At 40.2% G+C, this 21,225-nt stretch overlaps 1 protein-coding gene across 2 annotated transcripts in view; it reads left to right on the top strand.

Moving 5' to 3' along the window:
- ASXL3 (ASXL transcriptional regulator 3) overlaps positions 1-16,759 on the top strand; it is a 187,741-nt gene extending 170,982 nt beyond the window's left edge. For both annotated transcript variants that reach the window (XM_040354131.1, XM_040354132.1), the window contains one exon: positions 4,696-16,759. In XM_040354131.1, the coding sequence (XP_040210065.1) occupies positions 4,696-8,208 (3,513 nt within the window). In that variant the 3' untranslated portion in view covers positions 8,209-16,759. The remainder of the gene's footprint in view (positions 1-4,695) is intronic.
- The last annotated feature ends 4,466 nt before the right edge of the window (positions 16,760-21,225 follow it).

Consider the following 21,225-nt stretch of genomic DNA (forward strand, 5'->3'; position numbering starts at 1 on the left):
GAATGGCCAATAGACAATTTAAGTTCATTTTTAGACCTTTGGATTATGTTCCACCTCAGCCCTCCATAACCCCTTACACTCCCCACAGTGCTTCATTTTTTTGCTAGTGTCCATATGTGATGAACCCATACTACTGCTTTTGTCTGCTGAGCCTTGGTGCTCTATAGTAGTAGCAATTTGGATTTGTCACTATGGATCTTCATATTCTTAGGGGGCCTTATGCAGACCATGGTGGAAAAGGGGGAAGGGCTATTGCTGGCATTGGATCCTGCTTGTGTTGCTCACCTTGGCAGGCAGTTGTATTATGAGTTAGCTGGAGGGGCGCTATGCAGGTCCAGGGATGTTGTCTTCTGCAGCAGAGCCTAGTCTCCAAAGTCCCTGTTGGGTAGCCTGACCAGGATTGGCAAAGATTGAGCTATTTGCAGCTCTCCTGTGTACAAAGTAAGTTGCCCCTTACTGTGGGTGGTCCCTTGTGTTGACTCCCTGCCTTATGGCTATGGGAGAGGCTTTTGGTGTTATCAGCAGTGTCCCTGCTGCTCCTGGGAGCTATGAGGTTTAAAGGGTGCCATTGTGTTGCATAGCTATTCTTTCTTAGTCTCTGTAAGTGCCAGGCGAGTGTGTCCAGACTGCTTTTCCCACTTTGCTGGAACAGTTGGCACATATTCCTAAGAATTTTTTGGCAGAAAGGCTAAAACAATCTAGGTCTTCAGCGCAGGTGCTGCCTTCTGAGGGTTCTCTCGCACCCTTTTTAAGGTTGGAAGAGGAGGCAGAAGAGGGGGAAAGTTTGCAATTGGACTCCTTTGAGATGAAAAATCCTCGGAGAAAGACCCATAGGGTGGTCGATAAAAATCCATAAAAAAATCCATAAAAATCTGAAGCTGTCACTTTCTGCACCCTCTGGGCCTAAGGCTGTAGGGTTTGGGGTCTTGGAAAGCAGCCAGGCCAGCTAAGTTGTAAAAAAATGTGGGGAAAAAAATTGCGCTAGTTAGAGAAATTTAGACCATGTAGCAGCCAGCACACAAACAAACAAAGTCAAGTATAAACAGAAAACAATAAGTGCAGCGCTAAAGTTGATATTGAGTGGAAAAATGTTGCCAAAATCACATATCATTGGAAGTGAGAACAACAGAGGACTGTGAGGAATGTGAATGGGAATTCACTCAGCATGGGGGCAATGCTTGTAATGAGTCCATGTGTGTATAACCTAACAGGTGAATGGAAACACCGACCAGGTGCAATGAACAATGAAAAGTTCAATGAACAAATGGAAACAGTTCATAGGTATGCTTCCCAGTGGAAGGATAAAACACTTCAAACGTAATGCTGGTTCAGATAAAGAAAGTAGCAGTCATGGCTTGTCTGTAACAATCTTCAGAAAATCATAAAGAGGGTGGATACTCTTACCAGCTACGGTGGACTTGCATGTTAGTACTAACATCAAGTCGGATACAGCATGGTGGTCACAGCGGACCCTGGGCTCTGTACGGATGGATCTGTGGGATGGTCTCTCCAACTGGAACGATGGAACCGATCTTGTCAGATACCTCTCTCAGGAACAGAAACCCAAATGGACAGGGCTGATGACTCATGGATCAACACAGCATGTGTGGAAAGGAAAAAAAATGCTCCAATGGTGCAGGTCAAAAAAAACCGTGAAGGCTTTATTTGTAAAAAAATTGAACAATAAAATCACGTGAATAGTTATAAAAGGCAGTATGGGGTACTAAGCATGTTACCCGACTAGTTTCGGCTCTAAGCCATCAACAGGGGCATGTGATGGCTTAGAGCCGAAACTAGTCGGGTAACATGCTTAGTACCCCATACTGCCTTTTATAACTATTCACGTGATTTTATTGTTCAATTTTTTTACAAATAAAGCCTTCACGTTTTTTTTTGACCTGCACCATTGGAGCATTTTTTTTCCTTTCCACACATGCTGTGTTGATCCATGAGTCATCAGCCCTGTCCATTTGGGTTTCTGTTCCTGAGAGAGGTATCTGACAAGATCGGTTCCATCGTTCCAGTTGGAGAGACCATCCCACAGATCCATCCGTACAGAGCCCAGGGTCCGCTGTGACCACCATGCTGTATCCGACTTGATGTTAGTACTAACATGCAAGTCCACCGTAGCTGGTAAGAGTATCCACCCTCTTTATGATTTTCTGAAGATTGTTACAGACAAGCCATGACTGCTACTTTCTTTATCTGAACCAGCATTACGTTTGAAGTGTTTTATCCTTCCACTGGGAAGCATACCTATGAACTGTTTCCATTTGTTCATTGAACTTTTCATTGTTCATTGCACCTGGTCGGTGTTTCCATTCACCTGTTAGGTTATACACACATGGACTCATTACAAGCATTGCCCCCATGCTGAGTGAATTCCCATTCACATTCCTCACAGTCCTCTGTTGTTCTCACTTCCAATGATATGTGATTTTGGCAACATTTTTCCACTCAATATCAACTTTAGCGCTGCACTTATTGTTTTCTGTTCAGGCCAGCTAAGTTATTTTCGATGCATCCTAATACTAAAAAGGATCTGTGAAAGGACTGGGCCGATCTTTAAAGGGGCTTCCTAAGCAGTTTGCGCAAGAATACCCCACAGATGACAACTTGCAGTACCAGATCCTACAGACAAAAAAATGTAGTCCCCAATTCCATCCATATAACCTGCCATTATATCTATGGGGGTTTATCAACCTTTCCTGGTTTGGACAAAGCACATGCCTAAAGAACATTCCTTAGCTATGCAGCACTTGGAGCTCTTTTCCAAAGCATTAAGTTTCTGTGTGGACGAGTTGGGACATTCTCTGCAGTAACTTTCTTGCCTGGGACGTATGTCAGTTCACATGAGGTGGGTGCTGTGGCTGAGCGCCCCCTGCAAAAAAATATTTGGAACACATGCCTTTAAGACCAAAAGCCTTTTTGCCAATGCGTTGGACACATTTATCCAGAAGATTACAGGAGGGAAGAGCACCCTCTTCTCTCATTTGTTGTTGATTGCAAAATAGTATTGTCCAGACTTTTGTTGCTACTAAGAAGCGCACATCTTTGTTCAAAACCAGGAAGGGTTCCTTGCATTCTTTCAGAGCTCAGGAGCTAAGCAGAAAATTTTCTTTTGGAAGAAATACTGGAGCTCCAAGCCCACCAAGATTGGCAACAAACATTCACCCCAGTGAAAGTGGGGGGAATGTCTGGCAGCTATTGCCATTTTTATACGTATGTTAAGAATTTTAGCAAAATGATTCTTACTTTAATGAAGTAATTTATGGTTGCCTTTGTATATGTTTACTCAAATTGTTTTTTGAATGAGAGATTCTGCTTTTATTATCATAGTTGATAGAAGTGATTAGTGAACCTTCCTAGAATAATAGATTTGTAAATAAGTTTTCTCATTTGCTTTGCTAATATTACAGTTAGTATATTTGGCTATTACACAATGAAATATGCTAATAGGACAGTTTAATCCCTTCCCTACAGCACGCTGTCATATGACATCTTTGATTTTTAGGGGGGATATCTGAATGATGCCTGCAGGTTCAAACCACACGTGAGGTATCGCCGCGTGCGTTAGAGTGCGAGCAACAATTCTAGCACTAGTCCTCCTCTGTAACTCCAAACTGGTAACCTGTAAAAAAAATTTAAGCGTCGCCTATGGAGATTTTTAAATACCGAAGTTTGGCGCCATTCCATTAATGTGCGCAATTTTAATGCGTGACATGTTTGGTATCTACTCGGTGTAACATCATCTTTGGCATTATACAAAAAAATTGGGCTAACTACCCTTTTGTTGTTATTTTTCTTATTCATTTTTTAAAAAAAAAAAAAAGGCGTTTGAAAAATGATTGCGCAAATACAATGCGAGATAAAAAGTTGCAATGACCGCCATTTTATTCCCTAGGGTGTCTGTTAAAAAAACATATATAATGTTTGGGGGTTCTGGGTAATTTTCTAGCAAAAAAAATATGATATTTACTTGTAGGAGAGGAGTGCCAGAATTGGTCCGGTATTAATAATAATTATGATTGTTTTTAAGTTATTTTAGTCTATTTATTATTAGGAATAATTTATAAATTGTGCTGTTTCTGAAGAGGGTTTTCCAGCTCAGACTTGCAGACTTTTGATTTTTGACTTTTGTGCTAAAAGTTGTTACTATAAAATACACATGTGATAGGAGCAACATGGGGAATGCTATTGCTGGCCGCCTTTTGAAAAAGCTAGATTTATTGCCTGTGTTTTCAGTGCAGCCATGAAACAAGCTTGCAGAAAATGAAGCCCATAGGAAAGTCAGTATTCCTTTTATTTATCCTTTTTCTGGGCCACTATTAAATCCAGACACATCCAAACAGCTAGCATTTTCAGAAAGGCAGCTTTTATATTTATCTCCTGACCGGTTTCCCACAAGGAGGTCTGACATTATCCACTCCTTGTAGCCTCTGCTAGTGTTTGACATGTATCTGGGAAAATTTCCCAGATAACCATACAGAATACTGAGGGAAATGGCAAACAAAGTGGTTTACCAGCTGAAGTTTGCAATGGCAGGTGTCTAGAGGTAGAGAACGACCCTTATATATTCCAAACGAATTCAGCACTTTTTAGGTGAAGATCTTTTTAATTTCTTCAAATTTCCCATCTATTAGCTCAAATACATGAATGTTCTTTTTTTGATATAATGTTTTTTTGTTGTTTTAGATCCAATTGTCGAAGATTGGTCCACCATTCATCATTAAAAGTCAACCTGCTCCAAAGCTCGAAACCAAGATTTCTTCTAATACATCTGTCAGTGGAGGCAGAAACACTGGAGCTAGAACCCTTGCAGATATTAAGGCAAGAGCACAGCAAGCCAGAGCACAGAGAGAGGCGGCTGCTGCAGCTGCTGTTGCTGCAGCTGCAAGTATTGTTTCTGGTGGAGTTGGAAGTCCTTCAGAAAGCAGCAAGACTAGAACCTTGGCCCACATCAAAGAGCAGACAAAAGTGAAGCTGTATGCTAAGCATCAGGCCAGAGCTAATACACAACAGTCTTGCAGAGATGGAAAGTCAAAAGAAGGTATTTCGGGAGCAGAAGCATTATCCTCTCCTGATGCAAAGGTGGAAGGCTCTACTGGTGTGATCATCATGAATCCTAACTGTAAATCTCCTAGTAGTAAGCCCAACCTGCATCGAGAATTGACATCCATGTTACAGCAATCCCTAAGCTCTTCAACATCGTCAGAAACTGACTCTGATGTATCTTTGCACAGCTCTACTGAAAATATTCATGTGCCACATTCCATTGACAAAGCTGTTACATCTACCTCCACTGAAGATTGCAGCATGCCAATGCATTATAGCAAAAATTTAGGTTCAGTATCTGCTTGCCCCTCAGCTGATGCCCCCTTTACAAATGCACTTGAAAAGTCTGCAGTTTTAATGTCTGTTGACAATGAAAACACTACATCTCCTGTATGCATGAAAAAACCCATGAAGGAAAGTGACCTTCCTTTCAGTACTGTTACACCAAAATGCACTGATGACAATACCAGTCATGCCTCCATAGTATCTAACTCTGTAGACGACAAGCGAGTGCCAGTATCAAAAAATAATATTCATCCTTACACCACTGTGCCAGTTTCATCCATGGGGAGTAGTTTGCCAAATCTTCATCTTACAAACTCTTTAAGTTCGCTGAGCTCATCAGTTGGCTCAAGTAGTAGACACTCTGATAAATTAGCTGCAGCCATATGTGAAGAAGATGTCTGCTCCTCTGTTCGAAGAATGTCAAACCCTGAGGAAACCATATTAGATTCACATGGTAGATCTTCAGTTCCATTGTATTCTAATAGCAGAAGAACAGTAAATTCAGATCCCTCCCTTGCCAAATTGCATCTTGATCATTTACACAATAGCTCATGTAGTAATTTAACCAGTCTTAATAGTAAAACCTTGACTTCTGGTTTAATACAGACAAATAGATCTATCCCTTGCAAAGTGATTGTTGATCACTGTACAACTCCAAATTCAACTTATCCTTTCAATACTGAAAATGTTGAAAATACAGATTCCCAGAACAGAATCGGTAAAACAGATGTATCCATTCAAAGTAAAACATGTCCTCAAGTCTCTGTCATAAGTAGACAAGAGAACCTCATTAATGAAAGTGCTGAGCATATGCCAAGCCCAAACATTGCTGCTAGGTTAAACCGAGATGACAGAAACAAGCCCTCTGCTTGCACTAGCCATTTGGAAACCCCTTACATGCAGCAAGAAAAGTTAAGCGTTTCTGTTCCATGCCAACGGACCTTTAATGAGCAACTACACTCTACTTCCTCCTACAAATGTGGAAAAGACAATATGACCAACACTGAGTATATTCCTAATAATAGAATATGCTGGAGTGATAAAGAACAAATAAACAATGACGAAGTAGTTCGCAATCATTTAAATACACAAAAGCACATAGAGTACTGTGAGGAAAACATTGTGGACAATGTAAAAAGTGAACCAGGAAGTTACCCACATGTCTCAAAACTTCATACACGTTCACCTGTCACCAACAGTATTACCATCAAATCTGAAGCTACTGACTCCAGTAAGTGTTTTGGGATGGAAACAGATGTTTTTTCAGGCCACAACACTACGCCCCAGGCATCTGACTTGGATTTAGGTTTGCCATCATCCAAAACACCTATTGGAGTATCCAGAGAAGAACCTTTGTCATTAACATCAGATGGTTTGAAAAGAATAACAGCTGCAGGAAACACAAGTTGTCGACTGTCGTCAGTTGAAGCAAACAATCCATTAGTAACACAGCTCCTTCAAGGTAACTTGCCTTTAGAAAAGGTTCTCCCTCAACCCAGACTTGGGGCAAAACTCGAAATAAGTCGTCTCCCTTTGCAGACTACCTCTGTGTATAAAACTTCATCAGAGAGATTGGTTTCTGAAAACGCCTCTTGTTCACCTACGCCTGACAGCAAGGCATACCCAATGGGTAGTCTCAACCCTTTGCAAATGAGGAAGCGTGAAAATCATCCTAAGAAAAGAATGGCTAGGACTGTGGGTGAGCATGCGCAGATTAAGTGTGAATCTGGAAAGCTTTCTATGGACACTGATGCCAACTTGTCATCCTGCATGATGGGTTCTAAAATGAACTCTGTGGGCCAAGAGCAGACATTTAAGCAAGAGTGGATGAACAAGCATTCAGTTCCAGCTAGGATGGTTCACAGCCCAGAGATAAAGCAGCAGAAGCGGCCACTGCCTTCTTGTAGCTTCCAACAAAGTTTATTTAATGCTGATAAAAATGGCAGCTATCATGCAGAATCGAGTACGTTGCACAGGCAACATTACTACCAAATGTCTATGGTTCAGAGAGGACCAGGTCCTAATGTGTATGTGCCATCATCAGGTTCTGCAAAGGCCCAGAACAGTAACAACACTTTTGCTTTCTCTAGACAACCTGAGCAGAAGGTTTTAGGTGAGGCTAATGTATCATCTCTTCCTTTTAGAATGGGCAATGCCTATTCACCGAACATTCACATTAAAGAAGGTGATGACCTAAGCAATGCCCCACAGACTCTGCAAAATAAATTTTTAGTCCATCCTTCCTTATCTAATTCAGAAGTCCCTTCTGATCAAAAGCAGCCAGCAGTTACTATGGAAACCACTAAAAGACTCAGTTGGCCTCAGCCTGCGAGCATCTGTAGCAATATAAAGTCAGAGCCCATCTCTTTTGAGGACGGGTTAAACAACAGCTGTGAACTGACCATGAAACAATCTTCCTATGAGCAGAGTGAAGTCAAAGAACAGTTAAAAGCATTTGCCTTGAAAAATGCAGATTTTTCTTCCTATTTACTGTCTGAGCCACAAAAGCCTTTTTCTCAGCTTGCTGCACAGAAAACACAAACACAGCAGCTGCCACAGCAGCAGCAGCAGTGTGGGAGTTATCCAGCAATTCACTTTGGTAGCACAAGCTTCAAAAGAGCAGCATCTGCTATTGAGAAATCTATTGGAATTTTAGGGAACAACTCTAAAACTGTTTCTGGACTCAGCAGTCAAAACACTCCCATTCCTGCACAAAAGTTTGCTGACAGCAGTAGTGCAGATGAACTGGAACTGAAGTGTTCTTGCAGGCTGAAAGCCATGATTGTGTGTAAAGGCTGTGGAGCTTTTTGTCATGATGACTGCATAGGCCCTTCAAAATTATGTGTAGCTTGTTTAGTTGTTCGATAGAAACTGAATCTAAGATGGAGTATCCCCTTTACAGCCTATATGTCTACGCCAAGAGCAGTAACAAATCTCAATTTTTTTGTGTTATATTTTATTCTAGGTTTTTCCAGAGAAGAACAATATTTCTGAAAGAAAAATAGGTCTCACCCCCCCCCCCCTCTAACTTATTCACTATTTGGATATTGAATTGTGTTATTAGTAGACTATATCATGTGAAGCATTTGTAATGTTTCAGTTTGATTTTTCATTGCAAAGCACCTGTTTGCATTTGATTTGGAGACCTTAAGTTTCCCATAGATTTCCATTATGTCATTTTTGTGATTACTCAGATTTTTCAGCTGATGGAAAACATCTTTGAGATATCTTGTTCCTGGAGCTATTTGCTCTCTAACACATCAAGCATTATATATTGTGATTTTAATTAAGCCAGCTGTTCTGTCTACATCCCAGGGAGAGTTTGTTTTATGCATGTGGAGGATTAACAAACTCCACAGTTCGATTCTTCACAATATCAATTGCAATTGAGAGTAAACACTACCTAGTATTAGACTCTGTGTGCATTGTTTCAAATGCATAAGAGTTTTACAGGCTCCTAGAAAAAATGTATTTTAGGAACATTGTTTTTGTTAGGTACTCATTCTTTTAATAACAAATAAAATTGTTAGGCCATAGTCCCATGGAAATACCACCTTCATGACAAATTACATTAGGCACATAATGTATGAGGTCAGCTTTGTAGTTTATGTCACATTGATTTCTGAGGTATCCATTGCAAAAGTTTATTTGATTTAACAAATAAGATGATTCAATGGTCACATCAACTGTGGAAAAGAAAATTAATTTCACTTGCACATGATTTTGAATTCAAAGTGAGCACCGTTTTATCAATTGAACATTTACTTTGCACAGTGAATAGACTACACTTTTAGTAAATCAACCCCATTGGGTCTAATTAAAAATGTTCAGATTGTTTGTGATAACAAAGGGTAACTTGTTGCTGTTCCCATGGCTAAAAGTAACTTATAAGGTTTTCACACATGGGGCTATAAATTATTACCTAATTGAAGTAAAATATAGTTAATGAATACTGCTTGTTTCCCTACTTTACACTAAACAAATTGTTAGAAAGCTGGTCTTAACACATGGTAAGAGTTGGCAGGCACCAGTATCGGTTCTAATCACTCAGTAAGCACACTCCTGACCTTTTCAAAAGCAGTGGTAAACCTAGAAAATGGTACTTCTACCCCCTCAAGTTGAATTGAAAGGTTTATTCACAAGTTTTACTTGTTTTCAGCAAAGTTGTATTTTTAAACAGGTGCACTCATTGGTGCAACTCTACGCTTCTTACTGATTTCTGGTTGTTTAAGCCTATTAACAAGCAACTGTGGCAGTAAATAAAAGGAGCTTAATCAGTTGCATAATAGAGATGCTTTATAATTAATCCTATAACACATTTCTTTATTCACTTTTGATGAAATGTAGGTAAAACTTTGCAGCTGGGCTGTGGCAATGTGTAATGCACTCAAAACACTACTTGTATCTTCAGTGTCGCCCATTTTAAAATGAACTGAAATGATAATGGTTGTTACTAAGAAATCTGTGCATTTTTTTATTTTCCTTCAGTATTCAATTGTTCCCATCGTTCTTCTGCCTCTTTGCTTTTCCCTTAAGGTCCGTAAGGTCCTACTAGGTCTTTTAAAGACCTCATTTGCATTTCTAGCTGGACACAATGGAGCTCTGTTTTTTTTAATTGATCAAAATACCTCTTTCCAAGGACATGTTTTATTGCATTCTATGGACAATGCTTTAGAAACATATTATATAATATCTTCCGGTGTGAATTCCCCAATATTAACAACCCAAATTTTGTTGTAATTTTTAGTTGTGCACTTGAACTAAACAATGTGTACCAGCAGAGCAAGAGTCAGAAAATATACTTCTAAATAAAGGGAAAGCATGGTTTCATCTATTGATTACAACAGCCTAAACCATTTTACCGGCCATATTAACATGATGCATGTACTAGTATTTTTAGCACTAATTTACCGTACGCAGACTTTGCCTGCATGGTATTTTTTAATTGATGCATTGCACAGGACCCCAGGTGTTGCAGGACACACTGAAATCTTGCACTAATTTTAATCGAAAGAACCAGATGGCCCATCATATAATAGTGTGTACCGTGTACGTGTGTATATATCAGGGGTATCCAATCTACAGCTCATAGGCCGCATTGTGGCCCAACGTAAAGGATTTAACTTGCTTTTAAAAGTTGGTTTTGGGGGGGATTTATAAAAATGTGTTTACGCTTAGCAAATACATGCGGCCGAAGAAAAAGTGTTTCCTTACCGGGCTTTTATACATTTTTATCTTCCTAAATAAAAATCTCCCACTCTTCACAATTATTCATGTCATCAGTTTTTGGCAGCACCTATGTTTGTGAGCAACTATTTTCAAGGATGAAACACACAAAGGGCAAAATTAGTACCAAAATGATGAGCATCTTGAGAATTGTTACTACAGCCATTAAACTGGGTAATGATACATTAGTTTATCAAAAACTGTGTCAATTATCGCACTAGTTTTATGTTTCCCTCTTACTTTTATAATAAAAAATATTGTTAACTGAGCTGCCCAATTTTTTCTGCTCATCAGCTAGCCATATTGTTAATGTATGTGTGGCCCAAGACCATTCTTCCTCCAATGTGGCCCAGGAAGGTCAAAAGGTTGGGCACCCCTGATATAAGGCGTACATACATATTAGACATGTTCTATCATTTCCTGATGTAATCTTTTCTGTTAATAACCTACTTAAATGCCAACATTTCATTTAGGTTTTTTCTTCCTCCAATGTGCATAAGTGTAATGCACAGTATTTGATACTATTATAATGCAGCCCTCTCTTCTTAAGGTCTATATCCCTGAAAGTATTTTGTACAGTAATATTCTGATTTAGAAATGTTAAAGAAAAAAAAAATTCTACTTCGCAAGTTTCATATTGCACAATGCCTAGTTAATTTATGTCCCACATTTCAACAATATACTGGTCTCTTTAAAAAATAGGGAAGTGTTGCATGGATGAAAAGTATTTAAACGCACAACACCCATTTGTCTTTATTCTTTCCATTTTAAAGGCTTTCATTTATCTTAATACCTCACACTTAGTTTTGTCTGTTTTGTCTGTAACCATTTTAGAAACTCTAATGCATCAAGAGCACTAGGATGCTTTCATCAAATAAGTGGCTGTTAAATTATGTTTGGCTATCATTACTTAAATTTACCAAGTTGCAATTTGCTGTGAAATGTCCTTCAAGGTCTGCCGCTATTAGTAAGCATTCCTAAAATGTTTTGTAAGACAAGGCAGTAGGGAATATCAAGAAACGAAAAAAAAAAATTCAGTTTGTTTAGCATATCTAGAAATCCAGTACATCACTAAATGGTGATTTTGGTGTATACAACTATCTTCACCTAGAATAAGCTGCATTAATCACAGTCCAACCTCAGGGTGTTCACGAGTCAGTATAGATATGACTGATTTCTATCAAGTATGATGCCTGTAAGTATACCTAAAGGTTGTCCACACTCCATTAGATTAATTTTCCCTCTTCCCTTTCCTCAAGAAGCTGATCTCATTGGGTCTTAAATAAAGCTGATCGCTCCAGTTGTCCTCCACAGTGTCAGGAAATTCTGATAACCGCAAGTCTTCATAACCCAAGACATACTTTTATAAGGGTGTGGGTAAAAGGCCATTTCAAAGCGTGAGCAATCTTTTTCTCTAGGACTTGAGGTGAATTCATACTGTTAGATCAACAGTAACTGTTTAAAAAAAAAAAAAAAAAGTATGTATGGAGTATGTGCCAGAAATGATCAGAGTTCTGTTTTAGAATTGTTCAATAATCTGAAGATGGACATGCAAATAAATAAGTCATCCAATGGGAGATGGATACAAATATTCAGTTATGTGGGTCAATGTTTCTGTAAAGTAGATCTGGAGACATTTTTGTAATGAGTCAACTATTTTATAATGTTATATTTGGGAAAACATGATGAGTGGAAAGGTACAGTTGCCAACATATTTTAGATCTTTTTAAAAAAAAAAAGTCAGTACTGTATTCTTGTACTACTATCTTTATAGAAAGTGAATCACTCTGATTTTACCCATTTTTATCACTGTATTTTAGTCGAACTCAAAACAAACTTCAACCTTACGGGCTCCTCTCCTATTCTGAAATTGCTTACGCTGATATTACTGCGCACTGTGAGCTGTTCAGAGTATTTATTTAAAGCTGCAGGTCAGACATAAAGCCGAGTTTCCTTTATAATCATTTAGGTCTTTCCTCCCAGCCTGACTATCCCTGGCCCACCCTTTTCCTTAGCCGCATTTCAGTAGTCTTGGGTGGTCTACGGTCTACCCCTCATGGCAATTTGATGCTTGCATAACTCCTACAAAGAGGAAGCTCTTTAGGGTTGAGAGCTCTTGAGAAAAGTACTGAGGCATGGATTGTGCTGTAATGTTTTTAGTGCCCAGCTTTCCCCTCCCACCAGCTATGATCTACCTGCATTTCAAAAAGAAGTACACGGACCCAGTGATGATGTCACTAGGTCAAAAATAAAGTGTGTAATGAAAATGGAAAGATTTTTGCTGATAAGCTGAGGATGGAACCAGGGAAGGCAACATATAAGCAAATTACATTTCTGCATTAAAATAAGTACTTTAACTCACGGGAAACAGGAATAATATTCTTTAGCTAGCTAGAAAAAAGATTTAAATCTTTCAAAAGATTAAAAATTACAAATATCGTTTGGTGAAATAATTGATTTTAATTCTACAGCAGTTTATCCTAGTTGGCTGCCAGTGTCGAATTGAAGTGAAAGAAATTGTGTAAATTTGACTGCTAAAAAAACAGCATAACAGGTGAAGAACTGAGAATTTGAAATGAAAGAAAATAATTATGTAATTTTGTTAAAGTTTCTTACTTCTGCTTCCCTTCACTTGAAATAACAGAGGTTCCTGGCTTAGAAGGTCCTTTATTATTTGCAACATTACTTCCTAAACGAAATGACCTAAAGTATTTATGAATTAGTTAAGTTTTATGCAAAATAGATTTTGTTGGATTATCATCTTAGGAAATGTATGGTGAAAATTATTGGAGATTTAGCTAAAGGCCAGTTTAGAAAAGAGTAAAACTGTTGTAAAGATTTCCCGTGAAAAAAAAAGTATTTTGACTTTTAAAAACAGGCTCATGTTATATTGTATCTAAAGTACAGACACTATTTTATCCAAATTAGTACTTCTGTAAAATTTCAATTACATGGGCAGCACTTTATGTACTATTGTGCAATGCTGACATGTGGTCATGCTGAATTGTGATCCATACAACACTCCCCAAGGATACTGTCTATTGTGCAGAATCATACCTTGTTATGATACTATAGCTCATTCCTGTCTTGTCACAGCACAATGGTGTGAGCCAAATAACTCATAGTATGCAGTATCGATAAATAACAAAAGAGAAATAGCTTCGTTTTTTTTCTTATTACTGGTACATTGTCAAGCAGCAATTGTGTGCACTAACTGAGAGCAGCCAGTCACAGGTAAGCTTGTGCTAAATTTAGATTGAATTGACTTGTAAAGCTACAAGAACCATAGCACTTTGTGCTATTTTCATAAATAGTAGCAAACTGCTCCCAATTATTTTATCAAGCAAAATGTGGTTGTAGGGGAATTTTGTTTAATGTATTTGTTTTGATAATGTATAAGGTAGCTACGTGTTAAACATTATGTAAGACCATAATGTTTTCTCTGCCATTGTTTAAAAAAAGAAGCCTTCACACTTAATAGCAGCTACTCTCCCTGTTTTTATGTAGTTTTCATCCCATATATTCAGTTCAGTGACTTAAGAAAAGTGGGACGTGGACCTTTTTCCGAGAGACATTGATTCTTTTTATTCTGTGCTGCGATCTAGAGTATACTTTTTATTATTAATATTTTCTTTTATTTTGTGGACACTATGATTTGATCTAATTTTATTTATTTAGCATTTTTTTCAAAAACATTAGTGACACCATGCATTTTGTTTCCCTCAAAGGTTCAACAGAATATTTTAGTTTTACTTTTTGTTTCAAATTCACTATTCACCTGTATTCATACTGTTGCTACGTTTTTAACTGTTTTTATTTCTTTTCCTATACATGGTTGTTACATAAATTTCCATGTAATCATTTTCTGGCCTATATTGCTATCGCACACTATTTGTGTAGCTAATGTTTTGATATAATGTGAGCTGTTAACTTTATATTTATTGACCATTGGAATGATATGGAGTGTAAGTAATTTGGATATTGATAAATGTTTAAGAGTAAAGGGAACTAATCAATTCTGGGCTTGAATGAATAGGTCCAATTTTTTTTATTGTTAATTTTGTTTGTGGTGCTTTTGTGTGAAATTGATGTATTCAGATTGGCTGCATTTATGTAAGAGTTCTGGCCTCATATCTAATAAGAAAAAAAAAGTATACATAATTTGAAATGCATAAAACTTTCTGATCTAATTGCTGTTGGCCTATAAGAGGTGTGAATTGTTTTTCACATATATATGTATATATATATATAAATAATTTTCTGCAAATGTGTTTCCAGTATGTTAAAGTGTACCTGTAAGCCATACACAGTGGATACAAAACATTTTCTTGTTTGCTGTTCATGAACTCCAGCTACCAGTTCACGCCACATTGATGTCGACCATTGGTCTTAAGGTAGCAGCAAAATTGATGTCTCTCCTGTATGTGGATGGGGGTATACTTTAATGTGTCAGTCTGCCCTCAATAGTCAGTTGCCTGGATGTTGGTGAACAAATTTACCCAATAACTTCCTATAGCTCTTAGGATTGACATTGCTTTCCCTTCACCGTGGAGGTCTGCTCGTCCCTCTGCAGCATTTCAATTTCCCTGCTGCATTTTGAATTCTATATAAAAAAAAAAACTTGCAAATGCACCAATAGAGGGTTTTGTTGCATTTAAACCAAATTGTGCTAAATAACTGTTTAGAAAAAAAAAGAATAACCTATACAAAAAATAAAAAAAGAATGACGGGTACAGGGGATGTTTTTTTACAAACAATATATCTTAATATTCGCTAATTTTAATTTTTAAACTAAAAACATTAAAAAATGAAAGTTAAACAAATGTTAGAATGGATGATTTGTAGCAACGTTCTGAAACCCCCTGCTTCCCAAAATTATACTCATGTAGTTGTCTTACTCTTTGCTTTTGGCAATGATTTGGTTTGATATATAGATATATATCAAATTATTTTGGTGTTTTTGGAAGATATGTTGGGGTCTTATAGGATCCCTGCTGTTTAGCTCTCAGGTTTTGGCACAGTGGTTTTTCTAATTTTCTTTACTAGTATATGACAAATCCACCAGGATATGTGTAATCTCCTCATACCCAACTGTAGCATGTTGTCAATCCCTGAGAGATATAAAAAGTTAATGGGTTAGTCAAACCACCGCATCTCCCTAAAATTCATGTATCAGTTGGTGGTCTGACCCTTGGATTTTATTTTCAATAAACATATGAGGTTGTATAGGGAAAAAAAAGCTGCTTATCTCCAACATATTGGCCTATATGTGTCCTATATCTATTAGTAATTGTATATTAGAGTTTCTAGAATATCATTGTACTGTTAATAAGTGTTCAACGCTTCAATCTGTTGCCATATTCCATGAGTTTTGTACAGATGTAAAATATTTTTTTCCTCAGAAACAGAAATAACAGATGCGCCTTTTCCCTCATCACAGGGTTTTTGTTTTGTTTGTTACGTCAGTATTTCTGAATGTTTACATGTTTCCTGCCTCTTTGCAAGGAGTATTCTATGGATTTGCAGTTTTAATAATGGCAGGTTCCTTCTGTGTGTAGCCCTGTGCTGGAACTATCCTCTTTGCATTGCTGGGCAATGCATTACTAACCCTTCACAGCAGCAAAGCCTGATATTTATGCTTACAAGGTTAATTTTTCTAAGAACAAGCATGTGATTGTCAGCTGGTTTCCCAAATCCTGTAAAGCCTTATTTCCATGATTACAGTCAGAGGTGAAGGGGTTTAGCTGTGTATGTACCTTAATAATGTTCTTCGCATGAAATGTCCCCTTCTTTTTCCTACCAAAGACATTGTTCTTACACTACAGACTTATTAGTATTTAATTTATTATGAAGAGAATAGAGCTCATTCCTCTTATGATAAAAACAATCTCTTCTGACTAAACTTCTTTCCCCGCATTATTACCTGGCAACCATATGGCGTAGTACAATTACACATTTCTTTTTCCAAAATAATATTACAACAGTATTTTTTTTTTTAGAATTCAGGGATCATGTATTTTTTTGGTGCTTTTTTGTTTGTTTTCAGACATTGACTGCAGTATGGACTGCCCACACAGTACTCTTAACTTATATACTACAGGACATGTTCCCCCATTCCTTCAGTCTCCATCAAGTTTAAAAAAAGTCTTCTATGTTATTTTATTCACAAGAAAATAAAGAAATTAAAACATGATTTACTTGTATCTTTTTTTTTTTTTACACATCTGGGTTTTACTTAATTGTGTTCCGGAAAAATGTTTATGTACCAGTTTATTCTGGAAGATTAGCATGGATTGCAGGATAAGAATATCTGATAGGACCAGGGCTTAGGTCGCTATGTATGGAGCATAAGCAAGTCTGGGCATAACACCCTTCCACATTACTTCTGTAGGGTTGGCGATCAAGCTGGACTGGCTCAGTCAGTTGTAGGTCGATGGTTAGTTGATTGTGGGGGCGGATTGGAAGAGGTTCTTCCAATGCTTTCTTTCCCACTACACCGGTAGAAGGTGGTGAGCCCCTTTTGGGGGCCTGAGCTGTTGCCTTTGGGTATTGCCTTGAGATCGTTTCCGCATGTACTATTAGAGGTAGAAAAGGAGGGAGCGCCCAATCTCCAATGAAATGCAAGTTGAAAGTGAAATTTTAAGGTTGTTTATTGAAAGTAGCAACAAATGGTAAACCCAATGCATTTCAGGGGGTTAAAGACTTCCTCTTCCTCAGGCCTGCTGCAGTTTGCTGATGGTGAATGGGGGAAAATCCCAAAATGAGTGTGTCTGTGACACCAAAATCAGAATGCTCTGTGTTCATTGTGTTTGTAGGGGCAGAATCGAGTTTGATGCTGCTGCTGTGAACACAGAACATAGAACATAAACGACCCTAAATTTACCCCTTGACTTGCATGTCATTGGAGATTAAGCGCTCCCGCCTTTTCTGCCTCTACTTATACATTGCTTGGGAGACAGTAGGAACAATTGAATTGTAACCACAAATACTAGCTGTAACGAGACCCTTGCTCGCTTCCGCTCTCCCGACACTCCTCTGCTACTAGTGAGTTGGCTTGCAGATCGCAATGTCTGATGGTTCGGTAATCCAAGGCTCCGGGATCCGAACTACAGCTATGTGCCGTTCGGAATCCATTAGAACAAACACCAGGCAGGCTGTATGCAAGTTCAAACAGGAAGACCTTTATTGGAAGTACACAACACACTTTTATACAGAATTTGGAACATCCCGCCCCCAACAACCGCTTTCCTATTGGTCAATTGTAAAGTACATGTACTCCTTAGCCATGCAAATGAGGACTTGAAAATGAGTCAGCAGGGATTGGTCCGATAGCTTGATTAGAAGGACTGTTATGTGTAATGAGACAGAAGCCCCAGGGGGCAATCAATGTACACAATAGCCAGACACAGAACAATGGAGCCGTCTGGAGCCTTAAGACAGGGAAGAAGACCCCCCACTGTGTAACAGATTTCAAGGAGGAATACTTCTGCATTCCAATGTCCATGACAACAATAGCCAGACACAGAACAATGGAGCCGTCTGGAGCCTGAAAACATTGTAGAAGACCCCCCACTGTGTAACAGATTTCAAGGAGGAACACTTCTGCATTCCAAGGTCCATGACAATACTTCCCCTGGGAAACAGTCCAACACCCACAGTGGGACCCCGAACGGGTCAACTCGAGGATGTTGGAAAAGTAGTCTTAAGGTTCCAGGTCTGTCTGCCGGGGTAACCCCTCCCGTCTCAGTGCCAGCACGTCCCGGGTCTCCAGTATCTTCTGGCCCATAGTCTGTCGGTAGGAGGCACGCGCACAGTCCCTTCCAAAACACACAGTGACAGTGGATTCTGTCACATTTCTCCCCTTTTAAAAACAGACTACCCAGGTTCCTGACCTTCAACTGGGTTGGACCTGCGTTAGTCACAAACTTCCACCCCAGGCAAACAGGAAAAGTAAAAGTACCACTCTGGCGCTGGGGAACAAAACCGCACATACGGTCTCCCGGGTATAAAAACAGCCGCTGCAGAGTGGGAACAGTTTTCTGCACTCCTCTGATCCGGGGCTGGGTTGTAGATGTTGGGGGAGCTGAATAATCCTCTGCCCTGGTGCCAGAGCTTCAGCTGGTAGGGCTATGCATTTGGGGAGGAAAATGTACTTGCTTCTCTCCTGGTGTAGTTACCAGCCGCTGAGAAGTTATCTTGCAGGGACTATCTCCCGGATTCTTCATCTCTTGTTCTGATGCTGGGCAGAGACCATCAGTGCTCTGTCCTGTAGCCAGCGCTTCTGCCAGGGGGATAAACACTGGGGTAGTGTCCAAGTGCTGGGAGGGAGAATTGCTTCCTCTACTCCCGGTGGGGATATCTGTGGTTGGGGAAACGGCTCGCGCAGGTCATCTCTCAGACTCTCCGAATCCAACTCTTTTTCTGATGTGGGGCAGATTACAGTGGTACTCTGCTCTGTAGCCAGCGCTTCTGCTGTGGGGATGAACATTGGGGTAGTGTCCAATTGCTGGGGAGGGAGAATTGCTTCCTCTACTCCCGGTGGGGATATATGCGTTTGGGGAAACAGCTCACGCAGGTCATCTCTTAGACTCTCCGGAACCAACTCTTTTTCTGATGCTGGGCAGATGCCAGCGCTTCTGCTGGGGCACCAGATGAGATACTCTGGACTTGCTGCTGATCACCATTTCCCAGCCTTCCAGCACCTGTCTCAACTTCCCTTTCTGAGACCTTCATGCTATTAGCTTGTCTCGCTTCCTGGGGGACCTCCGGTGCGTTCTGGCATTCTACTGCTCGCAGTGCCCTCTGTATCATCGCCGCTTCTTCCATTGCGGTTAGGACGGGAAACCGTAGGGTTACCCCTGGCCCCATTTGTTCCTCATCTTTTTGACTGTCTGCTACTTCTCCTGGACAGTCCCAGGCAACGGGAGCCATGCCAGGCCACTGATCACCGTCAAACAGCTGCTTGTAGGCAATCTCGAGGTCCCATTTCTGCTCAACCAGGAACTCCAATTCCTCCAGGTCACATGCCTCTTCGGGGAGGTCCAGCACCTCATATCGGAAGTCCAGGATGTTTTCCAGCCGCCACTCCTCATCGCTCCCAAAGTTTGGGTCTCCGTACATTTTTTGATGGAGCAGCCCCACGCCGCCGTAGCCAACGCCTTCTGTTGGGCTGCCATCTGCTGTACCTGGACAAAGTTGAGCCGCGAACCACCGGAGGGCTCTGTAGCTGGCGTCCAGCTTCATCTCCTCCTGGACCAATCTTCCAAGCTCCGTCTTCCATTCATCTTGCGGTCGTTCCCTCAGGAACACCTCTCGTGCACAGTACTGCGTCCAGTACATCTCTGAAGAGGAGGGAAGGATCTTCCCCTGATGGTGCTGCTCATGGCTTAGCACCTCATGCCAGAGTTGCTGGCGGATCACATCCTCCCAGCCGAGCATGGTGCGCTCCGTCGCTAGTCCCCGATGTTGCTTCCGCATGCCTTGCAGCCTCCTCCCGAACTCCGCTCTCATGCTGCATAGCTGGTCATTCATTGTGGTGGTTTGGAGTGCCCCAGTAACTGGAGAGCAAATCCCACCGCTGCCAACCAATGTAACGAGACCCTTGCTCGCTTGCTTCTGCTCTCCCGACACTCCTCTGCTACTAGTGAGTCAGCTTGCAGATCGCAATGTCTGATGGCTCGGTCATCCAAGGCTCTGGGATCCGAACTACAGCTATGTGCCTTTCGGAATCCATTAGAACAAACAACCGGCAGGCTGTATGTAAGTTCAAACAGGAAGACCTTTATTGGAAGTACACAACACACTTTTATACAGAATTTGGAACATCCCGCCCCCAACAACCGCTTTCCTATTGGTCAATTGTAAAGTATATGTAGTCCTCCTTCAGGTCCTCCTTAGCCATGCAAATGAGGACTTGAAAATGAGTCAGCAGGGATTGGTCCAATAGCTTGATTAGAAGGACTGTTATGTGTAATGAGACAGAAGCCCCAGGGGGCAATCAATGTACACAATAGCCAGACACAGAACAATGGAGCCTTAAGACAGGGACGAAGACCCCCCACTGTGTAACAGATTTCAAGGAGGAACACTTCTGCATTCCAAGGTCCATGACACTAGCATATTAGGTTCGTGTATGACAATGCCGTCTAATTTCCAAGCTGGTGTTGATCAGCTGCAGTAATCTATTTACAATAGATTGTAGATGGTCTATTTTCCATACATAGACCTGTTGTTTGAAAATTGGAGTTTAAAAAAAATGTACCCTTTGTTTTGTCGTGAGTGCTTTGTGTGACAGCAGGCAGGTTAAATTCCCTGGTTGCATCCAAGATGCAGTCTATATATCCCCTAGGTTCAGGCTTTATGCCACTTTATACCTCTAGGGGGAGTGCTGGGAGTACTGCTGGAGGACTTGATGGGCCCAGCTGATTTAGGTGAACTCATTTGCATGGCTACAAAAGCTCCCAGCATGCACAGAGAGATACTCCAACCTGGAACCAGATTTGTGTGATTAGTCTGGGGAGTGTGATCTCTGTGCGGTGAGACCAAGCCTGTGTGGCTAATGCTAAGAGACTTAAACAACAGGGAGTCAGGGACTGGGGCAGCACAAGGCTGTACCCAGTTGTTAGTTAGGGACACCAACGTGTATAGCGAGGAGGTCAA

Source organism: Rana temporaria, chromosome 5, assembly GCF_905171775.1.
Source record: "Rana temporaria chromosome 5, aRanTem1.1, whole genome shotgun sequence".
Lineage (NCBI taxonomy): Eukaryota > Metazoa > Chordata > Amphibia > Anura > Ranidae > Rana > Rana temporaria.